The sequence below is a fragment of the Dasypus novemcinctus genome, chromosome 2, assembly GCF_030445035.2.
Source record: "Dasypus novemcinctus isolate mDasNov1 chromosome 2, mDasNov1.1.hap2, whole genome shotgun sequence".
NCBI lineage: Eukaryota > Metazoa > Chordata > Mammalia > Cingulata > Dasypodidae > Dasypus > Dasypus novemcinctus.
Window position 1 is genome coordinate 181,534,719 of NC_080674.1, and position 13,540 is coordinate 181,548,258.

The window sequence follows — 13,540 nt, forward strand, 5'->3', positions numbered from 1 at the left end:
TTTCTTCATCTCTTCTTTTGATGTTCACTTTCATAGACCATTTATTCAAGTTCACCAGTCCTTTCTTCTGCTTTCTCAAATCTGCTATTATATGGTTCCAATGTTGTTTTAATTTCATTTATTGTACCTTTCATTCTCATAAGATCCACTACTTTTTCTATGTATGCTTTGAAATTCTTCTTTATGTCATTCCAGTGTCTTCTTAATACCCTTAATCTCTTTAGCCATCTCACTGAATTTATTAAGGAGATTTGTTTGAACATCTATGATTAGTTGTCTCAACTCCTTCATGTCATCTGGAGGCTATCTTGTTCCTTTAACTGGGCCTTAGCTTCCTGTTTCTTGGTGTGGATTGTAATTTTTTATGGGTATCTTCGCATCTAGCTTACTAGAGTTTTTATTCTGGGTGCAATTTTTCTGTTTAGTTTATGACTTCTTGCCCTTTTTCCCTTGCTTGTTGTGCTGTAGGAGCCAAGCATGTAGTTGGTGCTGTAAGCTGTGGAGGCTCAAGCTGCCCTCATTGCGCCCGGGAACAATGAAGCTTCTTCCAACTTTCTCCTTTGCCAGGGTAGGGATAGAGTCACAGCTGTGAGGAATAACCCAAGTCGTGCAGACTGTAGTTGCCCAGAGAGACTGATGAAACTTTATGCCCCTTTCTTCCCTGCCTGGGGCAGGGATGGAGCTGCAGGTATGGGCAGCAATCTATACAGTGTGGGTCCAAGATGATGACAGTTGCCCTGGTAGACTTTGATTTTCAGTCTTTGCTAGCCAAAGTTAACTGAAGTTACCTGGATAGGCTGGTGCAGGGCCTACCAACCTCCTCCCGGCCAGAGGTGGGGCTGAAGCCTAGGCTAGGGCTGCAGGCAGATCTGGGTGAAATAAACTGGTTCCTATAGTCACTGTGATTTGCTGTCAGCCCGGCTTCCCCTCAGCCTGGGGGCGGAGTCACAATGGTGGCCATTGGCCTCTTTCCAACTTAGGCTGGTTCATACCCTAGCTGTTCCCAGGGTTATTTATATCTTAGCCAGCCAAGCCTACTAATCAGTAGCCGAAATTGGCGGCCAACTGTCTCTTCCTCCCCTGTTTTTGGGAAATGGAGCTTCCAGTTCTAGCCACAGAAAAGCTCCTGGGGCGGCTCTTGCCTCCAGAGTGGGATAATCACTGGCCTTTGTGGCTTGGCCAGTAATTTCCTGGAGAGGCTGGCGCAGGTCCCCACAGCTTCCTCCCTGCTGGAGGTGGCAGTTGGGCTTAGGCTGGAGCTGAAATCTGACCTGGATGGAAAGAAGCCTGTCCCCACCAGCACTGGGATTTTCAATCTGCCCTGCTTCCCCTCATGCGAGGCGCAGAGTTAAGATGGTGGCTCCCCTGCCTCTTACTGACTTGGACAGGCTCAAACTTTAGCTGTTCTCAGGATTATACTCTAGCCCGCTGAATTTACTTATCAGTAGCTTAAATTGGTGCCCAGCCACCTCCTCCTGTCCCTTTTGGGAAGTGGAGCTTTCAATTCCAGCTGCGGAACAGCTCCTGAGGCAGCTTGTGCCTCCAGTGGAGGGTGGGCACCAGCCTCTGTGGCATGGAGCGCTCTACTTATGAGTCTTCTCTGCAAGTGGGCAGTCTCTTCCTTCCATTCCTTCAGGTATGTTGCAGGATGCTTCTTTTGGCCTCCTGGAGCCCCCAAACAGGCGCTTCAGCTAACTCCAGTGAGCCCTGGGTGTTTACTAACTACCCTGTAGCAGGAGCTGACTCTAGGAGTGCCTTACTCCGCTGCCATCTTGCTGGTTCCTCCCCTTTTATTTCTTTTTCTTGCCTGATTGCTCTGGCTAGAACCTCCAGCAGTATATTGAACAACAGTGGTGACAACTAGCTATCCTTGTCTTGTTCTTGATCTCAACAGGAAAGCTTTCTGTCTTTCACCATTGAGTACACTGTTAGCTATGGGTTTTTCATATATGGTCTTTATCATGTTGCGAAAGTTTCCTTCAATTCCTATCTTTTCTGGTATTTTTATCAAAAAAGGATGCTGTATTTTGTCAAATGCCTTTTCTGTGTCAATTTATAAGATCATGTGATTTTTCTTCTTTGACTTATTAATATAGTATATTATGCTGATTGCTTTTATTGTGTTGAACCACCCTTGCATGCCTGGTATAAACCCACTTGATCATGATGAATAATTCTTTTAATGTTTGTTGGATTCTCTTAGCAAGTATTTTATTAACGATTTTTGTATCTGTATTCATTAGAGAAATGGGTCTTTAATTTTCTTTTTTCGTAATGTCTTTATCTGGCTTTGGTATTAGGGTGATGTTGGCTTCATAGAATTCATAGAATTCAATCTTCTTTGAATGCTTGGTAGAACTCACCTGTGAAATCATCTGGTCCTGGGGTTTTCATTTTGGGGAGTTGTTTGATGACTGTTTCAATCTCTTTCCTTGTGACTGGTTTGTTGAGGTCTTCTCTTTCTTCTAGGGGCAGTGTAGGTTGTTTGTACATTCCTAGGAATTTTTCCATTTCATCTACATTATCTAGTTTTTTGGCATAAAGTTGTTTATAGTATTCTCTTATGATCTCTTTTATTTCTGTGGGGACAGTAGTAATGTTCCCTTTTTCATTTTTCAATTTCATTTGTTTGCATCTTCTCTCTTTTTCTTAGTCTTGCTGATGGTTTGTTGATTTTATTAATCTTAAAGAACCAACTTTTGATTTTGTTAACTCTCTATTGTTTTTATGTTCTCAATTTCATTTATTCTGCTCTGAGCTTTGTTATTTCATTCCTTCTACTTGCTTTGGGATTAGTTTGCGGTTCTTTTTCTAGTTCCTCCAACTGTCTAATTAGGTCATTGGTCTTAGCTCTTTCTTTTTCAGTGTAAGCATTGAGAGCTAAAAATTTCCCTCTCAACATTGCCTTTGCTGTATCCCATATTCTGATATGCTGTGTTCTCATTGTCATTCTTCTCAAGATATTTATTCATTCTCTTGAAATTCTTCTTTGACCCACTGATTAAGAGTGTGTTTAACAATCTCCATCAATATGTGAATTTTCCCTTTTTCTGCCTCTTGTTGATTTCCAACTTTATTCCGTTACGATCAGAGAAAGTGCTTTGTATAATTTTGATCTTGTTATATTTATTGAGATCTGCTTTGTGACTCAACATATGGTCTATCATGGAGAAAGATCCATGAGCACTTGTAAAGAATGTATATCCTGCTGTTTTGGGATACAGTGTTCTGTATGTGTCTCTTAGGTTTAGTCCATTTGTCATATTATTCATGCTCTCTGTTTCTTTATTAATCCTCTGCCTGGATGTTCTGTCTATTGCTGATAGTGGTGTATTGAAGTCTTTAGCTATTATTGTAGAGATGTCTAGTTTTCCCTTCAGTTTTGCCATTATTTGCCTTATGTATCTTGGGGCATCCTGGTTAGGTACAAATAAATTTATGATTATTTTTTCCTGGTGAATCATCCCTTATATTAATAAGTAATATCCTTCCTTGTCTCTAATAACAGTTTTGCTTTTAAAGTCTATTTCATTCGATACAAGTATAACTACTCCAGCTATTTTTTTGTTACTGCTTGTATTGAATATCTTTTTCCAACCGTTTACTTTCATTTCTACTAGTATCTTGGGTCTAAGGTGAGTCTCTTGCAGACAGCATATAGATGGCTCATATTTTCTTATCTATTCCAACAGTCTGTGTCTTGATTGGGGAGTTTAATCCATTAACATTCAATGTTATTACTTTAAGGGCAGTTCTTATTTCATCCATTTTGACCTTTGGGTTTTATCTGTCATTTTATTTTCACCACTCTTTTGACACTTTTAATTCCTGTTACAGATATAATCGTCATTTCTAGACTCTCTTCCAAGCCTCTCCTGTCTTTTCTTTTCAGACTATAATACTCCCTTTAGCATTTCCTGCAAACCCATTCTTTTTGTCATAAATTATCTCAGTTTCTGTTAATCTGCGAATATTCTAAACTTGTCCTCAGTTTTGAAAGACGATATTGCTGGATATAAGATTCTTGGCTGGCAGTTTTTCTCTTGCAGTATCTTATATATATATCATGTCACTGCCTTTTTGCCTCTAGGGTTTCTGATGAGAAATCGGCACTTAATCTAATTGAGTATCCCTTATATGTTATGTATTGATTTTCTCTTGCTACTCTCAGAGTTCTCTCCTTGTCTTTGGCATTTGACATAATACTGATTAGTATATGTCTTAGTGTTGGTCTGTTTGGATTTATTGGATGGGAGTACATTGTGTTCCTTGGATATGGATATTTATGTCCTTGAATAGGGTTGGGAAATTTTCTACCATTATTTCTTCAAATGTTCCTTCTAACCCTTGACCCTTTTCTTCTCCTTCTGGGACACCTATGACATGTATGTTTGCACGTCTCTTGCTGTCATTTATTTCCCTGAGATCTTGTTCAATTATTTCGTTCTTTTCTTCATCTTTTCTTTTGTATGTTCACTTTCAGAGGCCATTTCTTTAAGCTCCTGAAATCTATTATATATGATTCCATTGTATTTTCAATTTCATTTTTTGTGCCTTTTATTCCTATAGGATGTGCTATTTTTCTGTGTATGCTTTCAAATTCTTCTTTGTGCTCACCCAGTGTCTTCTTAATATCCTTAATCTCTTTAGCCATCTCATTGAATTTATTAAGGAGATTTGTTTGAACATCTTTGATTAGTTGTCTCAACTCCTTTATGTCATCTGGAGGCTTATCTTGTTCCTTTAACTGGGCCATATCTTCCTGTTTCTTGAAGTGGATTGTAATTTTTTGTTGGTTTCTTGGCATCTGCCTTACCAGAATATTTATTCTGGGTACACTTTTCTTTCTTTAGTTTAGTGCTTTCTTGCCTCTTTTCCCTTGTGTAGTAGGAACCAAGGATGTAGTTGGTGCTGTATGCTACAGAGGCTCAAACTGCCCTCATTGCCCCAGGGACCAATGAAGCTTTTCTCAGTTTTCTCCTTTGCCAGGGGTAGGGAGAGAACCACAGTTGTGTGGAATAATCCAAGTCTGCAGGCCTAGACTGTAGTTGCCCAGAGAGACTGATGAAACTGACCACAGTTGCCCAGGTTGACTGACATAACACTAGTCTGCCCTCCCTGCTGGTAATGGGGATGAATCCTCTGGAGTGCCCAACAATCTAATACATGCAGGTGGATATGCCTGCAGTTGCTCTGAGAGACTGAATACTGTCCCTTCTGCCCTTTACAGAGTTGGAACAGAACCATGTACACAGAACAGTTCAGTTCCTATATGCCAAAAGTACCTGCTGTTGCCCAGAGAGGCTGAGGAAACACCAGTCCCTCCTGTCCTATTAGGCTGTGCAGTTGGATCGACAGGCACCCAACAGTTTAGTGCCTTTAGGCCGAAAGTACTCACCATTGCCCAGAGAGGCTGTGGAGATACCAGCCTCCTTGTCTTGTACTGGGGATGGAGATGGATACATAGCATCCAACAGTCCTGTCCATATAGGCTGAAAGTGCCTCTTGTTGCTCAAAGGAGCTAAGGAAACACAGGCCCCCTCCTCTCCTACTGGGTGGTGGGATGGATCCACAGATGTCCAACAGTCCAATCTGTGAAGGCCAAATGTGCTTGCCGTTTTTCGGAAAGGCTGTGGAAACACCACACCATCCTCCTCCTTTCCTATTGAGGGGTGGGGGTGGATCCACAACTATCTACCAGTCCAGGCTGTATGGACCAAACGCTGGGCAAACACAGTCTCTCACTTGTCCTATTGGGGGTGGGGCTAGACCCACAGGTGCCCAACAATTGGGCTGTGCAAGCCTAAAGCACCTGCAGTTGCCCTGAGAAGATGAGGGAACACCAGCACCCCCTTATACTGTTGGGGGGCTGAGGTGGAGATGGACTGGAAGATACTCAACAAACCTAGTTTGTGTTGACTGAAAACATCTACAGTTGCCCAGAGATGCTGAGGAAACCCAGCTCCTGTCCTGTCATTGTGGTGCAGGGATGCACCCCCAGGTGTCTGACTCTTCAGTCTGAGTCTTCCGAAAGTACCTGCTATTTCCTGGAGAGCCTGGTACAGATTCTGCCAGCTTCTTCCCTGCTGGAGGTGGGGCTGGAGACCAAGCTAGGGCTGCAGTCTGATCTTGGTGGAAAGAAGCCAGTCTTTAACATCACTGTGGTTTTTCAGCCAGCCCTGCTAACCCTCATACCAGGGGTGGAGCCAAAATGGTGGCTACTGGCCTCTTTCCAACCTGGACAGGTTCCAACCCTAGCTGTTTCTAGAATTATACTTCAGCCAGCTGTCCCTCAGCTTTTGTTTGTCTTGCATTGTCTTAATTGTTCCCTCATTTTTGAAAGACAGTTTTGCCAGATATAGAATTCTTGGTTGGCAGTTTTTTGCTTTTAGTACTTTAAAAATGTCATCCCATTGCCTTCTTGCCTCCATGGTTTCAAATGAGAAATCGATATTTAGTCTTATTGAATCTCTATTATATGTGACATATTGCTTCTCTCTTGTGGCTTTTAGAATTCTTTTTATCTTTGGCATTTGACAGTGTGATTATAACATGACACAGTGTGGGTCTATATGGGTTTATCCCGTTTGGAGTTCATTGAGTATCTCAGATGTGTATATTCATGTCTTTTATTGAATTTGGGAAGTTTTCAGCTTTTATTTCTTTGCATATTTTCTCTCCCTGGTTTTTTCTTTCTTTTCCTTCTGAGACTCCCACCATGCAAATATTGATATGATACACTGATTGTATCTCACAGGTTCCTCAGACTCTGTTCACTTTTCTTCATAATTTATTTTTTATCCTCCTTGGACTGGATGATTTAATTTGTCTTATCTTCTGGTTTATTGATTATTTTGCCAGCTCCAATCTGCAGTTGAAACCCTCTGGGGAATTTTAAATTTCTTTTACTGTGGCCTTCAGCTCTTGTTTCTTTCCTTTTCATAATTTCCATCTCTCTGTTGATGTTTTCTTTGTGTTTATCGGTTTCCTGATTTCTTTTAGTTCTCCATCCATGTTTTCCTTAAGTTCTTTGTTTGGAAGGTCCCAGATCTGATCCTCCTCACTGTTTCTAAAGAATTAATCTCCTTTGCCTGGGCTGTCACTTTTTGTTTCTTTGTATGTTTTGTAATCATTTATTGAAACCTGGGCATTTTGATTTTTTTAATGTGTTATCACCAGAATTTAGACTCTCAGTTTTCTGTTCCTAAGCTTCTATCCAGCTAGTGTTAGGAGAGCTTTCCTTGAGTGCTAGAAGCTTACAACAAAAAAGAAAGCACCTTTCCCAGTATTTGCAGATTAATCTGTACAAGGGAACACTCACCTTCTGAGATTATTCATACAGTGAATTCAGAGAATTGCTCTAGACCTATTCACCTCATGGGGGCTTCCTTTACCCTTTATGAACCTACATCTTATCTTGGGCATGCATGTTTAGCCCTAGAAATCGCCCTGTTTATACTGCTCTTATACCCCGTTACCCTAGGAAATAATTTTCTCATGGTTCTGGCCACTGCACTGTATGTCCCACAGCCAGCAATCCCTTGCTGAGGCAGCATGATATATTACTGTTTCCCCACAGTGTTCTATAGGAGAGCACTGCATTCCACATGCTGGACAAGTTCTGGGATGGTAAGCCCCTCAGGCCACTACCAGGCAGACTGGTCTACACAGGCCTGCTTACAGTTTGTGTACGAGGGTTACTCTGCTCCCTCTGGAATCAGGCCTAGGGGTCCACACTAGTAGCATGGCCAGCCGGTGTGGTGTGAAGTAAGGGTCAGCCAGGGAGCCACAAGATCCTCCTAATTTTAAGTAGCGTTTTTTTCTTTATTCGGTGCTTGCCCTGTTGTTACTGCAGTCCCTCAACTATTTTCTGGAGCTTTGGGAAAGATGTCTGCCAGTTCTTTTTTGTTGTTCAGTGCTTCTGTTGGAATCCTGATGCTTCTCACTTTACTGTCTTGATTGGAGTGGGCCACAGTATTCTTTTCCATAGCTTGCTTTTTCACTTCTTTAACAAAGTCATAGAAAAGCAAAAGTTTTAAGTTTTGATGAAGTCTAATCTGTCACTTTTTTTTTTTTCATTACCATGCTTTTGGTGTCATATCTAAAAGGTATTTGTCTAACCCAAGGTCACAGAGAATTTCTTTTATGTTATCTTCTAGAAGTTTTATGTTTTTAGGATTTCCATTTAGGTTGATGACCCATTTTGAGTTAATTTTTATAGAGAGAGTAGATAAGGATTGAAATTCTTTTTTTTTTTTTGCATGTAAATGTCCAGTTTTGCGTTTGTTGAAAAGACTATCCTTTTTCTATTGACTTTTTAAAAATTAATGCATATGTGTGGTTCTATTTCTGGATTCTCTATTCTCATTGATCTGTGTCTGTCTTAGTTTACTAATTCTGCTAAATTTTTTACTAATAGTACTTTTTATTAAAAGTACCACAAACTAGATAGCTTAAAATAACAGAAATGTGTTGTCTCACATTTCTGGATGCTAGAAGTCCACAAAATCAAGGTGTCAACAGGGCCAGGCTTTCTTCAAAGTTTGTAAGGATGAATCTGTTCCACGCCTCTTTCTGAGCTTCTGGCAGTGGCTTGCTGTTAGGTGGTGTTGTATACTTTTATCTAGGTCCACATTTCCTCTTAATGATAAGGACATCAATTATAATGGATTAAGGACCAACCCTAATCAAGTATGACCTCATTTTAACTTGTCAGGCTCCATTTATAACAACCTTATTTCCCATATGATCACATTCTGAGGTTGTGGGGAATAGGACTTAAACGTATCTTCTTGGGGCTGCAATTTAATCTTTCTTACCTCCAGTACCCTGTCTTGATTATTATAGCTTTATAGTAAGTTTTGAAATCAGGTGGTGTGAGTCCTCCAATTTCTTTTCCTTTTTCAAAGTAGATTTGGCTGTTCTGTTTTCCCTTGCTTTTTCATGTAAATTTTAGAGTTATCTTGTCAATTTCTATAAAGGTAATCCTATTGAGACTGTATTGAATCTGTAGATTAATTTGAGGAGAGACTTGACATCTCAGCAATATTGAGTTGTTCCGTCTGTGAACTTCTCTGTCTTTTCATTTATTTAGATATTCTTTGAGTTTTTTTATTAGAGTTTTACAGTTTTCAGAATTTAGGTCTCACGTACATTTAGATTTTTTAGATTTCATGTTTTCTGGTGCCTTTGTATGATACTGTTATTTAAATTGCAGTTTCCAATCATTTATTGTAGTATATAGAAATATCGAATTTTGTATATTGAAGTGTATATTGTTACATATTTTGTAACCTTAATAAACTCGCCTATTCTAGTAGCTTTTTGATGTGTTTTCCTTAGTATTTTTACTTAAGTAATCATGTTATCTTCAAATATATACAGTTTTATTTATTCCTTTCCAATCCATTTGTCTTTTATTTCTTTGTCCATCATATAATTATTTTTTAAAGACACTTAGATTATACAAATATCACATTAAAAAATATAGGGGATTCCCATATGCTCTGCTCCCCATACCTCCCACATTTTCCCACATTAATAACATCCTCATTAGTGAGACACATTCGTTGCAATTGATGAACACAATTTGGAGCATTGCCACTAAGTGTGGATTAAAGTTTACATCGTAGTTTACACTGTCTCCCACCCAATTCTGTAGGTTATGGCAAGATTTATAATGGCTTATTAATTTGTGGTGAAAAAGGTACTACATGCCCTAATGTCTGTAAACTTGGTCTTATATGTTTGCAGAGATAATTTAGATGATCCTCTGGATGATACCGCTACTGTGTTCCAGCAGTTGGAGCAGTTGTGCACTGTCAGCAGATGTGAATATGAAAAGACATGCACTCTCCTTGTACAGTTGTTTGACCAAAATGCACAGAATTACCAAAAACTTCTACACTCAGCTTCTGGTAGAACTGTGGATATGGCAATTCAGGAAGGTCAGTACATTTATGACTGTTAACGTGAGTATTAAGTTGCATTTTAAGTAGCATCGTTAGTCATTTCATTTAATAATTTTATTGCAGATCGTTTTTTTGTGTATTTCCCCCAACTTCTGGACCCTTATAAAGTATTGATTTTATTAACCTTCTGGGTTGTTTTTGGTACCTTAATCCATTAATATTCAATTCTCCTTTAGAAGATTAACAGGAAATATTTCTCTTAGAATCATTATGAAGAAAAGCTGATAATGATCCTGTATTATTTTCTCTATTTCTAAATTTTCTCATCATTTTTCTCTTTATCCTTTATAAGAAAGTAGATATTTATTTCTGTTTATCCCTTTAAATTTTTTCAGACACATAACATTATGTAAATACTGTAAATATATTTTTTAGGGTTTTTTTTTAGGTGACTTATGAGAATGGAACAAACTGGCTTTTAAAATTTGTAATAGGAGGCACTTTAATTATGCTTCTAGAATGTTTGTTTTTTCATATTTGTTTCTTTTATCTATCATTGAAAAGTGAGTTTGGTAAGCAATGGTAATCATATTTACTTCCAAATATTTCCCATTTTAACCTTTTAAAAAAAGTCATAGAAAAGATTATTCCTCAAATTTTCATAATGTTTTCTTAAAATATCTTTACCTATTTTCTATCTATCATCTGTCTTTTTCCATCCATCTATCTATTTTTTCAGTTATACAACATTGCTGAGGGGCTAGATAGTGGAGTACTTAACCTTCTTTAAATGTTCTCTCTTTAATTTAATTGGAACGTCACTCTTTTTAAATTTAATGGGGAGCAAACTATGTCCTGTGGCATTTAGTCTATTCATAATTGATTTCTTTTTTAAGCAAAGCTTTGAAATATCCAAAGGATATTTATATATATATATATAGAGAGAGAGAGAAACATAAAAGAATAGCTGTAGTAAACACCATCACCTACTTTAAGGAATAAATCAATTCCGATACCTTTGAAATCTCCCTTTGTTTCTCTTTCCAAAACTATCCCCTTTCCTCCTAGCAAAAAGTGACTACAGTCTTAAATTTTGAGTTTATCAATTTATGCCTTTTTTCTATAGTTTACTACATTTGTATATATTTAAAAAATAATTTATGGTTTTGCATATTTCTGAACTTTATGCAAGTGAAACCACACTGTATTTATTCTTCTCCAACTTAGGGTACTTTTTTCTTAGTATTGCATTTTGAGAGTTAATATTGATTGTTCATTCATTCTCACTGCCATTCACTCTTCTGTTGTTTGAATATACCACAGATATTTATACATTCTCTTGTCAGTGGATATTTGTGTTTACTTTGGTTTTTGCTAATATAATTAGTGCCACTTAAAGATTGAAATATATATCCCCTACATCTTCACCTTTAGTAGATAATCCCAAAATTATTTTACAAAATGATTGTAATACTTTATATTACCATCAGTAGTGTTCAAAAGTTCTCCTCTCTCTCCATCAGGAGTTGCAAACTTTTTCTTAAACCATCAAATAGTAAATGTTTTAGACTTGTGGGTCATCCATATTGCAACTTTTCAACTCTTCCCTTGTAACTCCTTGTTAGCTTGTAAATTAATGGATGTGGCTGTGTTCCAATAAAACTTTATTTACAAAAACAGGCAGCTGGCCAACAGGCTGTAGTTTGCTGACCCTTGATCTACATCCTTGTCAACAGCTTGTAATATTAGGCTTAAATTTTTGTCTAGTTGAGATAATATATCTCGTGAGAATTCTAATTTGCATTTCCTTGATTACTGGTGAAATTTTGCATTGTTTCAAGTTTGTTGATTGTTAGTTGTGTCATCAGTGAAATGTATGCTTGTATCTTTTTTTCATTTCCCCCAAAGCACTGAATTGTCTTTTTTCTTACCAATTTATAAGAGCTTTTTATATATTTTTGAACATTTATCCTTTTAATTATCTGAATTTTAAATACCATCTCCAAGTTTGTGTCCTGTACATATATAATTTACTGTGTCTTCTCATGGGCAGAAATTTTTAGTAGTTTTCACATCAAAATTTATTTTAATTAATTTACCTTATTTATTTGAAGAGGGAATATATTTACATTGGTAAAGAATAAAACATAAGAAATGTGTTCTGTCCCAGTCCTGTACTGTGTCCTTAACAAGTAACCATTTTTACTGGTTTTGCATATCTTTTCAGAGTTTCAATATACATATACCATTATGAATATCTAAATATTTATTACTCGTTATTTTTGTAGAATGTGGCATACCACATTGACTCTTCTTACATTCCTTGCTTCTTTCATTTAGCAGTGTATTTTTTAGTTATTTTCAAATAATATATAGAGAAATATTGTTGGAAACTGAGGCACAGTGGTCTGGCAAGGAGAGATGTGCTGTTTCCATGGCTATGCTTGCACCCTAAGGAATGCGGTAATTAAGAGTTCCCGGCAAATGGGATGAAGCTGTTGAAGGCTGAAAGAAAAGATGAGCACATACCTTTTGTAGTAAATAGAACACTTAGACTTTGTACCTTAAGATAAGATTTTTTTAATTCCTTAGACTATGAGTAATGCTGATAGTTAACTGCATGTTGCTGCTTGGTCTCCCATAGACTGGAGTATATAGAGAGCCCCTTGTAAACAATAAAGTTGTCTGATGAGTCTCTATTCTCAGACCCCCTGATCCCAGCTCTCTTTCTTTCTCCTTGTTTCATTTTACCTTTTCTCTTTCTCTCATTCCTGATACCCTCCGGGCTCAAATCTCCAACAAAATATTTTCTTTTATTTATTTTTTATTTTCTATTGGGTTTTGTGGTTTTTTTTGGCAGTAATGGGGATTGAACATGGGACTTCGTATATGGGAAGCGGGCACTCAACCACTGAGCAATGTCCACTCCCATTTTATTTTTTATAGTTGCATATTTTTTTATTGTTTGAATGTATCATAATTTACCCATTCCTTCCATCATTGGCATTCATTTGAGTCATTTAAAGTCTTCTACTTTTTTTTCTCTACCTGGGAAAGAATGGTCTTCAAAAAATGGTCCTGGGAAAACTGGATTTTTATTTTTAAAGAATGAAGTGAACCCTATGTCCCATCATATGTGAATATTAACCCAAAATAGATTAATAACCTAAATATAAGAGTTAAAAAGGTAAAATTCTTAGAAGAAAACATAGGGGAAAATCTTTATAACCTTGGATTTGACGGTAGATTTTTAGCTATTTCACCAAAAACATGAGCAACAACAGCAAAATGGATAAATTGGACCTCAAAAAATTAAAAGCTTTAAAGGACATTTTAAGGACAATCAAAGAACATTACTAAGAAAGTGAATAGAATCTATAAAGTGGGAGGTAATAGATACAAATCTTATAACTGCTTAGAGTTTAATATCCAGAATATATAAAGAGCTCTTGCAACTAAACGAAAAGACAAACAGCTCAATTGAAAAATGGACAAAGCCTTGAATAGACCTTTCTCCAAAGAAAACCTCCAAATGGTCAATAAGCACATGAAAAGAAGAGCAATATCATTAGCCATTGGGGAAATATAAACCAAAACCACAGTGGTATACCTCCTCAGACACACTGGGG

At 37.5% G+C, this 13,540-nt stretch overlaps 1 protein-coding gene across 3 annotated transcripts in view; it reads left to right on the forward strand.

Moving 5' to 3' along the window:
• Positions 1-13,540, forward strand: part of RANBP17 (RAN binding protein 17) — a 390,979-nt gene that overhangs the window by 46,264 nt on the left and 331,175 nt on the right. For all 3 annotated transcript variants that reach the window (XM_071211021.1, XM_058282154.2, XM_058282162.2), the window contains one exon: positions 9,754-9,947. In XM_071211021.1, the coding sequence (XP_071067122.1) occupies positions 9,754-9,947 (194 nt within the window). The remainder of the gene's footprint in view (positions 1-9,753; positions 9,948-13,540) is intronic.